This window comes from Amphiura filiformis, chromosome 18 (genome assembly GCF_039555335.1).
Source record: "Amphiura filiformis chromosome 18, Afil_fr2py, whole genome shotgun sequence".
Lineage (NCBI taxonomy): Eukaryota > Metazoa > Echinodermata > Ophiuroidea > Amphilepidida > Amphiuridae > Amphiura > Amphiura filiformis.
In genome coordinates this window covers 2802973-2816811 of record NC_092645.1, presented here as the reverse complement: position 1 = coordinate 2816811, position 13839 = coordinate 2802973, and the positions used below count along the sequence as shown (strand labels likewise).

The following is a 13839-nucleotide window of genomic DNA, read 5'->3' as shown; positions in this document are numbered from 1 at the left end:
GATGGCGCACGTCCGTTTGGTCGGGAGTGATACGATGAACACATTGACGATGACGTAGTATCGGTTTCAATCGCAAAGAATTTTGGGGATTACCAAATTGGTCTATTGCATTCAAGTTTACCAATCTTTATCACTTATTGTTTGATGTAATTTTCTATTCAAAGTTGCCTCCAGGGACCTGAATTTGTTACTTTGTTAAAGTTGTATGGACAATCACCCAACTATTACACACTACCACAATGGCCTCATCCCAACGGCAAAGTTCAATAACCTCAATTAAACACTTATAGTGCAAAATTTGACCTCAAGTTGAAGAGTATGAGTTTTCTAAGGTCATTCCCAAATTTTCCAAGTTCATTCAATGAATATACAAATGTATGGGGTTAAAGAACTGTGCCCTGATAGATGAACATGTTGTGGATCCTAGTGTGTACACCTACCCCCGGCACCTACCCTACAAATGTGACATTTACATACAGGTAAGCCCATCATTTTGGAGATATCAACTCGATGGAACACTAAACACTTCTTCTCGGAGTTTGACAAATACAGGTGCCCACCTACTCTACAAGTTGGAGTGGATGTGTAGCAAGTTTTTGGAAATATCGCACATCAAGAATCTGTATGTGGATCTGATTTGTCAGAGAGGTAAGTAATGTTAAATATGTGTATATACTTTTACATCATGAAGTCGTTAATATTTCATGAATTAAGGTTTGACACTATTTTAAAGTGTTGCGATTTGGTAGTTCACAGCATTTGCAGAATGGTAGTCAGCTTTGGGAAAAATCGCACACATATATACTTTTGTAGGTCCTGTAATGTTTGAGTTATGTTGTAGGAGGGCTGAAACACCTGCAACACTTACATAAACGTACATAACTCTTTACCAACTATAAATCAAGCAAGGTTTGAAAGTATATGGTTTGTAGAATGAACTTTTGCAAAACATCAAAGTGGTTTTTTTTCAATAATATATTGATTTACATAATAAAAATCGATATTTTTTGGCTGTTTCGACCAACAGTACCTTGTCTACCCTTAAAGAAACTGTTTTGTTATGTATGACTCAGGTGGATAGCAACTTATATCGATCAAGAGCAGCTATGGGCTGTGACTATAGAAAAATCAAAGTTTTATTTTCAAATCTTGCGAAGGCTAGAGGTTTACTAAAGAAAGAAAACTAATTTAAGTGACCATTTGGGTGTTTGCCAAGCTCTAAACATTTCAGACAAAAATAATGCCTCCGTTTATTATTTACACAGTATATTAACAGTGATTTTGTTCATTGGCCCATACTGCTACCATGATTCAGCCAATGACAATGGTGATCGTCTGGTCAACACTTGCCAGGAGTACAATCTCAGACCGGCCCAGATGAGATTCCCCAACCCAGGAACCATCTCTGGACTTGGACCCATCCCGCTGGATCAACCCATGCACAGTTAGATCACATTCTAATAAATAGCAGGTGGATACATTCTCTCCGCAACTGTCGAGCATACAACTCAGTAGAGCGTCCGTCTAGCTGCCAGTCTGCGAACAAGCAAAGAAAAACCTTGCAAGAGACCAAAATTCAACTGGAAGAAGTTGCAAGATCCTGATACAAAGGAGGAATTTCAGCTGGAGCTATCAAATAGATTCCAGGTATTGAACTTGGATGACACCACACCCATCTCTGATATGTATGAGACCTTTGAAACAGCAGTTCGTGAAGTTGCTGAGAAAGTTATTGGAAAGCAAGAGCCATGCGGACTGCCAAGTTGGGTATCAGATTCAACCGACTTAAACTTGAAAGGGATGAGGCCAAAAGGCGGTACTCCATTTCAAAGTCTCGTCAAGCTAGAGAAAGATGGAAGAACTTGAACACCAGCCTGGAAGACCTGAAGGTGGCCGACGAGATGGGAAATTACACCACCACCTGGAAAATCATACACTCGCTTTCTGGGAAGAACTCAATGAAACTGGTGAAAGTTAAAAAGAGGGATGGCACAACCCCAACCAGTTACCACGAACTGCTTGAGGAATGGAAGGAATATTTTGGCTCACTCCTTAACAACGACAGTGGCACAGCAGCTTCAGAACTTCCTGCACCAGCTGTTGAAGATGAAGATCTTCCTATCATCACTGAGCCCCCAACTCGTGAAGAAGTAGTCAAAGCAATAGCAGACATGAAGACCAACAAGGCAGCAGCATTGGACTGTGCTATAACTGCTGAAGCACTTCAGGGAGGAGGGGATAGCATGGTTGATATGATTCTCGAATTCTGCATGAGTATTCTCAACGCTGACACCGCCACGTCAATGGGTTACAAATGTAATCATTCCTCTACCAAAGAGAGGCGACTCTCTCTCATGACAAACTACCGTGGTATTTCGCTTATGTCCATTGCCGCAAAAGTGTACAACAAGATCCTTTTGAACAGGACCCGACCTCACATTGATCCTAATACTGAGAAGCAGCCAGACTGGCTTTAGATGCTCAGCAAATACACATTTTGAGGAGGGTGATGGAAGGCTTCAAGGAGTACCAACTTCCCTTGACATTCAATTTTGTGGACTTCAAAAAAGCCTACGACTCCATCAACAGGTCCGTCATGTTTTCAGTGCTGCGGCATTATGGAATACCAAAGGTTGTGGTCAATGCCATCCAGGTGCTCTACAAGGACTCCAATAGTGCCATTATGGTAGATGAAAGTATCGCAGAGCCTTTCCAAGTAACAACTGGAGTGCTTCAGGGTGATGTGTTGGCACCATTCCTGGTCATTATCCTGGTAGATTACCTTCTGAAGAAATCAACTTCTGGAATTGACGCTGGAATTGTTACCTACCCACGTCGGTCAAGCAGGTATCCTGCTGGGAGGCTGAATGACCTAGATTTTGCTGATGATATTGCCCTGTTGGAATCTTCCACAGCCCGGGCCCAGTCGCAGCTTACTAAGACTGCAACTGCAGCAGCAGATCTAGGCCTTGTCATCAGCGCACCTAAGACAGAATATATGACTGCAAACTGTAACGCCCAACCAACACTTCAAGTCCATGGTAGTACCATCAACCATGTCACAGACTTCAAGTACTTGGGTTCCAAGATGGGCTCTAGTGCGGAAGACCTAAAAAGAAGAAAAGCACTAGCCTAGGCAGCTTTCTGGAAACTGGAACGCCTTTGGAGAAGCCCATCCCTGCCAAATAAAATCAAGCTGTTTGAGACAAAACATATACATTAAAATTAATATTGTATAATTATACTTTATAAAAAAACACTAAGTAAAAATACATTTAAAATACCTAGGCCAGCTGGGATTACATTAGATGCTCATACTGTGTAGGAGCACTTTAAATACCAACATTTAACGAAGATAGTGAACTAAAAATGGTGCCATGAATGAAAAGAATATGCTTGAATGCTCCGAGAATTACTCGACGGGAATTTTTTCCTATTTGAGGTAATTCATTAAAATACATCGTCCCTCTTGATATAAAGTTGGGGGGGGGGGCAAGATTTCCTTGAGAGCATGCACTCGGTTGTGGGTTTCATGAACATGATTAGAAATATTGCATAGATTGGAAGGAAGTTAAATGCAAGGGCGTTTACTGAGTCCTTTTACCAATGTATGCATACAGATACTACAACCTGACGAAAACTTGTCATCAAGTTTCTATTGTCCAAAGCTAACTTGCAGGATACGGTTCAATGTGTAAACTGTATAACTCTCCTGCATGTATTGCCGTTATACCTGTAGTTCAAAACTAAGTTTGAAAATAAAAAACACTAGGTTCGTATTGATCTTAAGGTTATTAGTTATTTTAAACTGTTGCGATTTGGTAGTTCACAGCATCTTACGAATGGTAGTGAGCTTTGGCAAAAACTGCATTGCTCAATTCATAGCGAGCGTGTAGAAGAATTCAAATATCACATATATACTTTTATAGGTGCTGCGGTTCTTGAGTTACGTTGTAAAGAGGGCTGAAACAACAACAATTTTGTAAAACGTACATAACTAATTAACAACAATAAATTAAGCAAGTTTGCAAAGTATATGATTTGTAGAATGAACTTTTGCAAAACAGAAAGGTGTTAATTTTCAATAATATATTGATCTAGATAATGAAAATCGATTTGTGGTTGCTTCGACCAACAATACCTCGTCTACCCTTAAAAGGATTATCGCCTTGATCTAAGAACCTCTTAATAAATCTAGGCATTATATTGTATTTCTTTAAACCAATTTTGGCATCTGCACATTTTAACTATATTTTGCCATATTTTTAAGTATTATAAAAGTTGTAAAATAAGTTTATAGGAAATGCAACTTGTCATTCGTTTGAGCTTGATCTCCGCAGGTAAAGGGTCACAATTATAGAAGATGGCTGCCGACGAAGGACTGCGACCTTTTATGTTGGGCATGTTCGCTGTGGGTTTACTATGTTTTCTGTTTCCTCGTAGAATTTCCGGACAAATGGGTAAGAGCAACGGACATAAGAATATCAATAAATATCTTTTTTGGAATGGGTAAAAACACACCACATGTTGTTGAAAATTAGTGATTGAATTAGGTTAAAATAATTTTCTGCTGCAAACGTCAAGCCTGATAAATACTTTTGTGTATGATCATGGCGTAAAGAAATCAGCTGGCGGTCTGTGACGACTTCAACGGCAATGGAATTGAGTTGAATTAAAAATGACTTTGTTTTTACTGGGGCTAGCTGTGTAGCATGCTTCTGGAAAGAGTATAGCAGATGCATATATTTTAAATAGAACATGCCATATGTTGCATATTGTAAGAAAGGGGGTAGGGAGGAGGAGAGGGAGGTCATTGGAAGTGGACAGGGAGGTAAAAATGCTCCGATTTCAACGCAAATGGTCTCAAATTGCTCGTCATGCAAAAGCAAGTCAAAAACGGAATTGTTTACACTGTCAAAAATGCTTCGTTATTGACCAAATTGGCCATAAAGGTCAATCCCCCATTACAGCCTATTGACCACAACCTATGTTGTGACGTTTCCTAGGTAACGAAACATCCTACATGGTTACAACTATTCCTTATTTGACTTATTTTTACATAACAAGCAATTTGAGACCAATTTCGTTCAAATTGGAGCATTTTTAATTTTTGGCCCCGACCACCGCCCAAAATGTGACCTTTTTGCTTATAACTCAAGAACGGTATGTCGCAGGTAGGTCAAACTATACTTTTTCTGAAACCTTGCAATGAGAGAAATAATTTGGTGTGCTTGTTAACCAGATTTGAGCAACTTTGAAATTTGACCCCTGTGTTGACCTTTAACCTTGAATATGGCCGGAGTGCCGGGAAATATTTTTTGTTAACATCTTGATTGTGTTATAGGACCATAAAAGGAAGTTAAAAAAGTTGGTTTGGTAGAGTCCTGGGGGGATGCACATTAAAACCTGGCAGATACCCGACTTTTAGGTGCCACAATGCCTGCGTAATATCACGGCCCTGCAAAGTGCTAACACTTCAAAGTGTTCATAGTTCTGGTCGCTAGGGTTCAACTCCCCGCACAGGCATGGAATATTACGTAATATGTATCATGTTTGCTTCCATCTAGCGATCAATAACCTGAAAACGCCATACGTCGGATATGAAAAACTATCATAAAACAGCACAAACGGGCATCACTATCTGTGTGCATAATACAAAAGCTGTATCTTGAAAAGGAGATTACTCTGATGCTAGAATTTCGGCATGGAAACTCATGTGAAATGAAGAAAAATATTTCTGATTGATTTTATGTGTCTTTTTAGCTTTAAATGTTTCAAAATGTCAAAATCAACAATTCGAGTATTTTGATGTCATCAACATGACATTAATATTCATGAGGAATATTATTGCCCATCGCACGACCTTCTATATAGTAACGTACTGTATCTAGAAATGATAGTTACTTGTCAATTTTTGCCGGAAACAAGCTTTTTCTATGGTTACTGACCAGCTCATTAGCGTGGTTCATCAGACATTGGGACATTCTATACCGTGGGATTACCGCCCTCTGTTGATGACAGGGCTTCGAACTCTTATCAAGGCGATATAATAAATGCAGGGCCGTGAATAACCATTGATCGATGTAAACCGCAACTTTTAAATTCGGGTATTTTTCTTTAAAAGCACTACTGTGTTGTTAATATTAAACGACATTTGACAAATAGGGTATCAAAATGTGCGTAAATAAATCATCCTTCCTTCTATGTTGAAATAGTGTGATAATAATTATTAGTTTTGAAGCTATAGACGTATTTATAACAAGCTTCGTTATGCGTTACGTTTGTGAAGATTATCATTCATCCAGGTTGTAAACAATATTAATATTGAACTATAATCTAGTCAACTGGACTTACTATTTTTGAGTGGGAAATTTTCACGTCCAATCCTGAACGCATCATCAGCCCTACTGATCATCTGGCGGTAAAAGTTCATTGACATGTGAAACGGATGTTGTAGTATTACAGGTCATCACCTTTGAGTTCAACCTGAGAGGTATCTTCCTGATCGCTGAACTGTAGGCCCCGGTCAAGTTGTGACGTAAGCAGGTTAAACTCAAAGGTGGTGACCTGTCATACTACAACATCCGTTTCACAAAAAATAGCATAATAATAAGGCATTGGCGCTGGCTCCTGACATAATCCCAGTTGAGAAGGTCTTCACCTAGTGAGTTCATTCATGATTATTTAAATTTAGCGCCTAAGGTAGTCTTTTGTGTCTGAGTATGACCAACAACCCACTCGATATAACAAAAGGAAGACATTTTGCTGCAGTCGCTTACACATGGCTGTCTTTGAAAACAATCGATATATGTGACCGTCCACGGCGAATGAGCCGTAAATTCCTCCCCCGGTCAATTTTGTTTTATTTCGTGTTTAAAAAATAAACATCATAAACTTAAAAATGGTATATCATTTGACTTCAAACGATATCCAGAAGCGTGGTTATGGTTTGTTAAACTTTGCTCCTTCAACAAAATTAAAGCTTTTTACGTTTTTACATGTGTCTCTTTTTCCACATTGCTGGCAATATATATCAAACAGTCATAATTGGCGGTCATTTCATCATCCCCAAGTCAACGAGGTTTAAGAAAGTTCTCTCATTGTTAATTGTTGGTTATGCATACCTGTACAAAATACAATGACTGGTAACCCACCACTTGAACAGGATTTAGCAAAAGCAAACAAAGACCAGAGTTATTAAAAGTTCTATAGCCGGCCATCTAAGGTAGAAGCTTATTATCCACTTCAACAATAGGATTATTGGTTAGTTTTTGACTATCAAAATAAGACGGATGTCGGGCCAGCTTAAGTTATCGATGAATACGACCTTCGTACACATTTTACACCGTAACACAGAATACAATTTAGAGAATTTACGGCTCGTTTGTGCTGCCGGGTCACATATGTGAAGTTGTCGTAGAAGTGGAAGTAACTTTGCAAACTTCATTTCGCAAAATCTCTAATGATTCTTTTCGAACATCGTTTCATCTGCTAAAATAAAAATCGTTTTCAGAATCTTTTCATATAGTCCAATAGGTTTCCGTAAATCATGAAATTAGACATATTTGGCGGGGATATACAGGGTGTCCCAAAAAAAAGAGGCCACTCATTGCGCCCTCTTTTTCTCCTGTTTTTGAAATTTTAATCAAAAATATTTTGGTATGTAAGGAAACCTTTAGTCGTTAGCTTTAATAAACCAAAACAATTATATTAATCGGTTCACAACTTTTGAAGATATGCTCTTTTAAAGAAATGTACCCGTTTCTGACTCTGTCCACAGAGAAGGTTTGGCTACTTCAAAGATTGAAAAGGAGTACACATACCATGCATGAATATCAAACATTCGTCAATGATAACTTTATAAAATAACTTTATTTATGGAATGGGCTTTATCGGTGGGTTTTTGGGCAAGATTTTGTTAATTGTGTCATTAATTTGTGAGTAATATGGATGCCGAACGAGACTTCTTTTGCTTTACTTGCAATTACTTATTTTTTATTATGTTTCTTACTTTCTTACTTTGTTGTTTTTTCTTTTTTTATTTACAACATAAGTCATTTCTTTTTTAGGGTAAAAGGTAGCCCTAAAAGGCTGTTTGGTTTGTCTTTGGTTCTTCTGAACTGAGTTTACTGTGCTGCTCTGCCCTCTGCCTGGTTGCCTCCTTGGCGAATACAGGTTTCAGCCCTGGTCCTCATTGCATCAATTGCGTTGCGTACCATCCTTGTGCACCGGATACTTGCGAATGCATTCAGTAATACGTTTGCGAAGGTCTTGGATTTTGCCACAAAGGAAAAAAGTGGTGTGAGGTCTGGTGATCGTGCAGGCCACTCTACAGCATGAGCCATCCTAACCACTCTGTTTGCTATCCGTGGACAGAGTGAAAAACGGATACTTTTATTCAAAAGGACATATCTTCAAAAGTTGTGAGCCGATTGAAATAATTGTTTTGGTTTATTAAAGCTAACGATTAAAGGTTTCTTTACATACCAAAATATATTTAATCAACTTTTCAAAAATAGGAGAAAAAATTGGGACACCCTGTATATATAGTACTTATAGAGCTAGTCATTATAGGCTATGGAGCCATTTCTACCGCACCCGTATTTGGTGGGAGAACAGTTGACCCCATTTGACCTTTGACCTCCGAGTTTAAGCCCCATCGGGTAACGTTAACATTTGTTGTTTGACCTCGGATGGTCTCCGATTGATACAGTCTTCCGGTTGCTAAGGGGATTAACGCTATGCACAGGCCCGGGTAATTTGAATTCTCTAAGCCCACACTGACGGTTGAAGTCAAGGATCATAAATGTCTACCATAATATTGATGTAATTTAGTTAAAGAGACACTGTGACTTCGTGATTTGTCAACAAAATTTGCGACTGTAGCAGTACCAGCCAGCGGTGTAAAGTGCCATTGCTATGCACAGGGTGCTCACACACGTGTAGCGTGTCATCATGTGCTGCATGCATCGTGGGACTGACCGGGGTCGCCACCGGTATACTTTTGGAAGTTCCACAAATGAATTGATATATTTCTCCATTATATAAATTTATGTATATCAATTGAAATATTGTATTTATGAACTACTTAATCACTTTGTGCTCCAATTTTACTAGAATTATCATGATTTGAACATCTAGATAAATAAAATAGTCGCATTTTAATGATAGTGCGTGCAGCCCACCGTGCTGTGTTGACACCATTTCGTAAACATTGGAAACCTTCCATTTTGGACTTGTGGCGGCTGGTTTTGAAACTGCATGGTGACAGTTAACGTTGTGGCACTTTTGTTTGCGGTCTACTACATGCTTGAACTTTTGGATTTAATTTCGGAATATATCTCTCTAACTACTCTGTGAGTATAAACCCGTGAGAAATTTTCAAAGGTAGGAAATTTAGGCGTCATTTGCGTTAGTTTTTGATGAAAATCGGCATAATTTTGGTCATATTTTAAGCTTCACCAAAGATGCACTTCTCGTGCTCGGATTTTTAAATGTTTTATATCTTCGGAAAAGGACATGCTTGACTTGCTCAAAACTAAAAAAAACCACTAAATTTTAATGCCACATATTGATAAAAAAAGCATTTTAAGTTGTGTTGTTTTTGTGCAGTGACCTAGTCCATCAGTGCTTGGCTTGGGGAAGTGTTACGTAATCCAATTAAATTTCCTTAACAACACACTGAAATTCTCCTTGGCAACCTGGATAGTTTCATGTTTCCCACATATCAAGGATGAGTTGCATCAAGCTTAGCCCAATCGGTCAGATTTTAACGTTTGACCCCATTTGACCTTTGGCCTCGGATGACCTCAGATATATTTGTCATATCCCCTCATATCAAGGATAATTACCGATTACCGATTGGCTACAAACAATGCATGTGTGCAAGTGACGTTATTGTGCTATATAATTTGTTGAAGGAGTAGCATTTTTAGTGAAGATCACGTTTTGGGCCATAGACCGGAAGTGGATGAACTTTAACCGGAAGTTGATCGTATGACACTTGTTGCACCATCAAATAATCATAGTGACCAAATTTGGGTCAAAGTGGAAAACTTTCTTGTTTGGTAAATAAGCTATGAATTTTCATAATGTGCATTTAATATCTGTCCATATACTTCTAGTGCCCGTTTCTATTCATCGTTATGATTTCTTCTGCCGTGCATTATTTTCGCCAACTACTTCGCGTGCAGGTTTATATAAACCTGCACGCTAAACAATACATTATCTAAAACCCGCACGCTAAACAATAGATTTTAGATAATACGTGCACGCTCAAATACTAGAAATACTACTTTCACATTACTATATAACTTATACAACTATGTTCGATATATATACCACCAAAAAGTACGAATATACATTCTGTGGTGTTAAAATAGTTAAAGGGTATATGGTATTTTTTCATGCGCACTTTGTAAATCATAGATTACAAACTGTTCTATTTTGCAACTATCATTGCCATAAATTATGATTAATGAACTCAAATAAATTAAACATCAAATGAGAATAATCGAGCTTCTATTAATTAAAAAGGGCTAAAAACAGGTGGACCATAATTATACAAGATGACACCATTACCAGATATTCAGCATTTTACAAATGAATTACATGTAGGCCTATACCTAAGATAACATAAACACGCCCGGGAAACACACACTAGCGTATAATATCATGATCATGCTTTACAATACTGAACAAATTGAAAAATTCCACTGTCGTGTGTTTTAACAATATTAGTAGATTTTAAAGTTCAAATTGTAGAACTATAAAGTCCAGTTGATATTGATATATAAGTTTATTCTCTCATCTCCATTCACCGTAGTACTACATGTAGTGCTACGTCAAAATCGATTGTTTCCAGGTCAACTGCTTCAGTGCTCTCTGTGTTCGGAACCACGATATTAAATGATCACAACATAAAGTCAATTGGTTACAAACCATGCGTGAATAATAAGTTACTAAAGTATGGGGTATGGCGCAATCGATACCATTGATAGCTAACTTATACAGTGATTGATTTTCTTGACCAGTTACTAGTAAATGCTACCTGGTCAATGACCTGACGGTGTTTTTAAAATTTAAGATATTTTACCTAATATTCAAACTAATATAATGAATACAGCAATTAATATTGCTTATTGTTTTAATACACTCAAAGTATATGACGGATAATGTACTCGTGCAATGCATTCGTCAAGATAATCGCACTTGCCATGGAGTTATTGCATTTAGCTGTTATAATTATGCAAGATAATGTTGCATTCAATTACTTTTATTGTCACTAATCGTCTGATATTTTTTAACTCTTTATATACATTCTGTGGGGTTAAAATAGTTAAAGGGTATATGGTATTTTTTCATGCGCACTTTGTAAATCATAGATTACAAACTGTTCTATTTTGCAACTATCATTGCCATAAATTATGATTAATGAACTCAAATAAATTAAACATCAAATGAGAATAATCGAGCTTCTATTAATTAATTTTACTATTGAATACTTTAATTTAATAAACATCAGTATAATTTTGAGTTCAACGAAATGGATTCATCATGACTAATAATAACATATTTTTAATAAAATTCGACTATGGCATAGTCTAGAGAAACATGCGGCTGGTACTCTTTGTTAACGATGTTTTTTCTGTGAGTCTTGCATGTATGTTGTATGCGTGTTTCATAATATAATCATGTTATATCTTTAATAGGCCTACTGTTTGAAGAAATATGCCATTAGGCGACGAAAAAAAGAAATCCTGTTCTACGGGCGGACGGACCTTTCAAATTGGGTCGGTCGGTCGGCCTTTTTTTTTTTTTTTTTTTTGAAATGACCAAAAAATCACTAAAATCTGTAAATAATTTGCAATTTGAGAAGATACAAAATAAAAATTTTGTTCCTGAAATTTCCGAAATTTGGGTCGGCATTCATTTGTACAGGAAAATTTTTCCCCCAATTTGTTCAAAATCTAGGTCGGTCGGGCCCGTAGAACAGGGTTTTCTTTTTTCGTCGACTTATGTGTATAATAATGTATTTATTTTCCCTGTTATGTACGTATCTAATAAAGTATACCCCTGCTCCATTTGTATCAAATGACCTCTAATAATCCCTACATGACGTTTGGTCCCCATTAGTGCACAACATACACCAAGCTTGTGTCACTGGTTCTTGTAATCATGTTTGTTTAAAACTTAAACTGTCCCTTCTTTTGTACAGTAAAACTTTTGACTGTCCTGATTTTGAAGATAAGGATCGTTTGTAGACAAATAAACTACATGATTTGGATCATTCGAATTTTTTTAAACCTAACAAGTTCTCATACTTTGATTTACCACAGGTTGTCCAAACGAGGAAACTCATTTATCCTTCAATACATCCGTCACGATACAATCACGTTGGTACACTGGATCTTATGAGAATAACATTAGATGTGAGTGGACAGTAACACCATCAGCGATGAGAAGGGTCCTCTTGCGCTTCCTGAAACTCGAGGAGGGTCACGGTTCTTTAAATGAATTTTTGCATATTGGAACTATTAGAAATCCTAGGGTTCTTACTTACTCTGGTGTTGAAAGGACTCATGCACGTATCGTATCCCCCGTTAACGAAGGGTTACAATTTGAATTCAGAACAGACGAAAGTGGTAGAACTCAAGGATTCGAATTATTGCTAACTGATGTAGACGATGGAGGTAAGGAATATTTATGAAGAACAAATATTTACAGTGAGCCTGGTTTTACAAATAATTATATCATGAAGAGTTACAAATGTATTTTTTATCGTGTTTTTTTTTTCACTTTATACTTCTTTTATCAGTGCCGCATAACAATTTGTGCATTACTGACTGGCAAATGTGATCACGCGAATGACTTCAACTAACATGTAGAGAGCACGGAACAAGATAAATATATTTTAATATATACTTAACAGCAAGTATTATGTGTTTTCAATGAAACAAATATCTGTTTATTTGACTAGATTACAGCGTTTGTCCAAATGGTTTGGAGATCTTCCACGAGTCATTCATCTGCTACGGTAAGTGAAGGGTGCTATACGCCGCAGCTTACCTCAAAGAGAGTTTACCATGATATTAAAGCCATATTATATTAAGAGAACGCCCTCAAAAAAATGTTAAATTCAGGTTTTTACACGATTGTAATGTACTTTAGTAAACAAAGATTCTCTGCAAAAATCAAGACTTTAGGTGCTATAATTTTGTAAAAATCCGAGATTTTGAATAAAACGCCGCAACCGGCGTTTTATTATTACGATAGAAATATTAGTCGAACGCGTATGCGATGTTCATAACACATACTACGTATACGGCGTGCGGACACACACACACGCCAGAGGATCGTACTGTATTACAACCGTCGGAGTAACATATAATAGCGCTAGTAGTAAATTCCAATTTTCTTTGCTTTACCTCACTTGTTCGGCTCAAAATTAAAAATGAATGGTGCCCAGGTTAAAATTGTTTGAAATCCAAAATGGACGCCAATGATGCATCCAAATTGACAAAAACCGTCAATTTACAAATTTCCATGCTTTCTGATATTATTTTGATATCTATATTATAAGGTATTCTGGAATATCGAATCCAATTATAAAATTATTAGTTAGGGAGCCGTCAGATCGAGGGGAAATAGTAGACCCAATGTCTCAAGATTACCAAGGGGAAACAGTTCTCACCATCTCCCGAATAAAGAGCCGTTTATATCTGTTATATACACCTCATACATTTTGTTTGGCATCTGATTGGTTAAAAGCATTTTTGTATTCGGGCGCTTGGGTAGCTAAACCTTAGCCAATTAAACTCGAAAGGACATAGGACAAGA

General features: G+C 37.4%; 1 protein-coding gene across 1 annotated transcript in view; it reads left to right on the top strand.

Annotated features, from left to right (window-relative positions):
- The first annotated feature begins 390 nt into the window (after positions 1 to 390).
- LOC140139750 (CUB and sushi domain-containing protein 3-like) overlaps positions 391 to 13839 on the top strand; it is a 59170-nt gene continuing 45721 nt past the window's right edge. Inside the window, exons 1-4 of the mRNA XM_072161457.1 lie at positions 391 to 648; positions 4341 to 4460; positions 12339 to 12692; positions 12980 to 13036. Coding sequence (XP_072017558.1) covers positions 4364 to 4460; positions 12339 to 12692; positions 12980 to 13036 — 508 coding nt within the window. The 5' untranslated portion in view covers positions 391 to 648; positions 4341 to 4363. The remainder of the gene's footprint in view (positions 649 to 4340; positions 4461 to 12338; positions 12693 to 12979; positions 13037 to 13839) is intronic.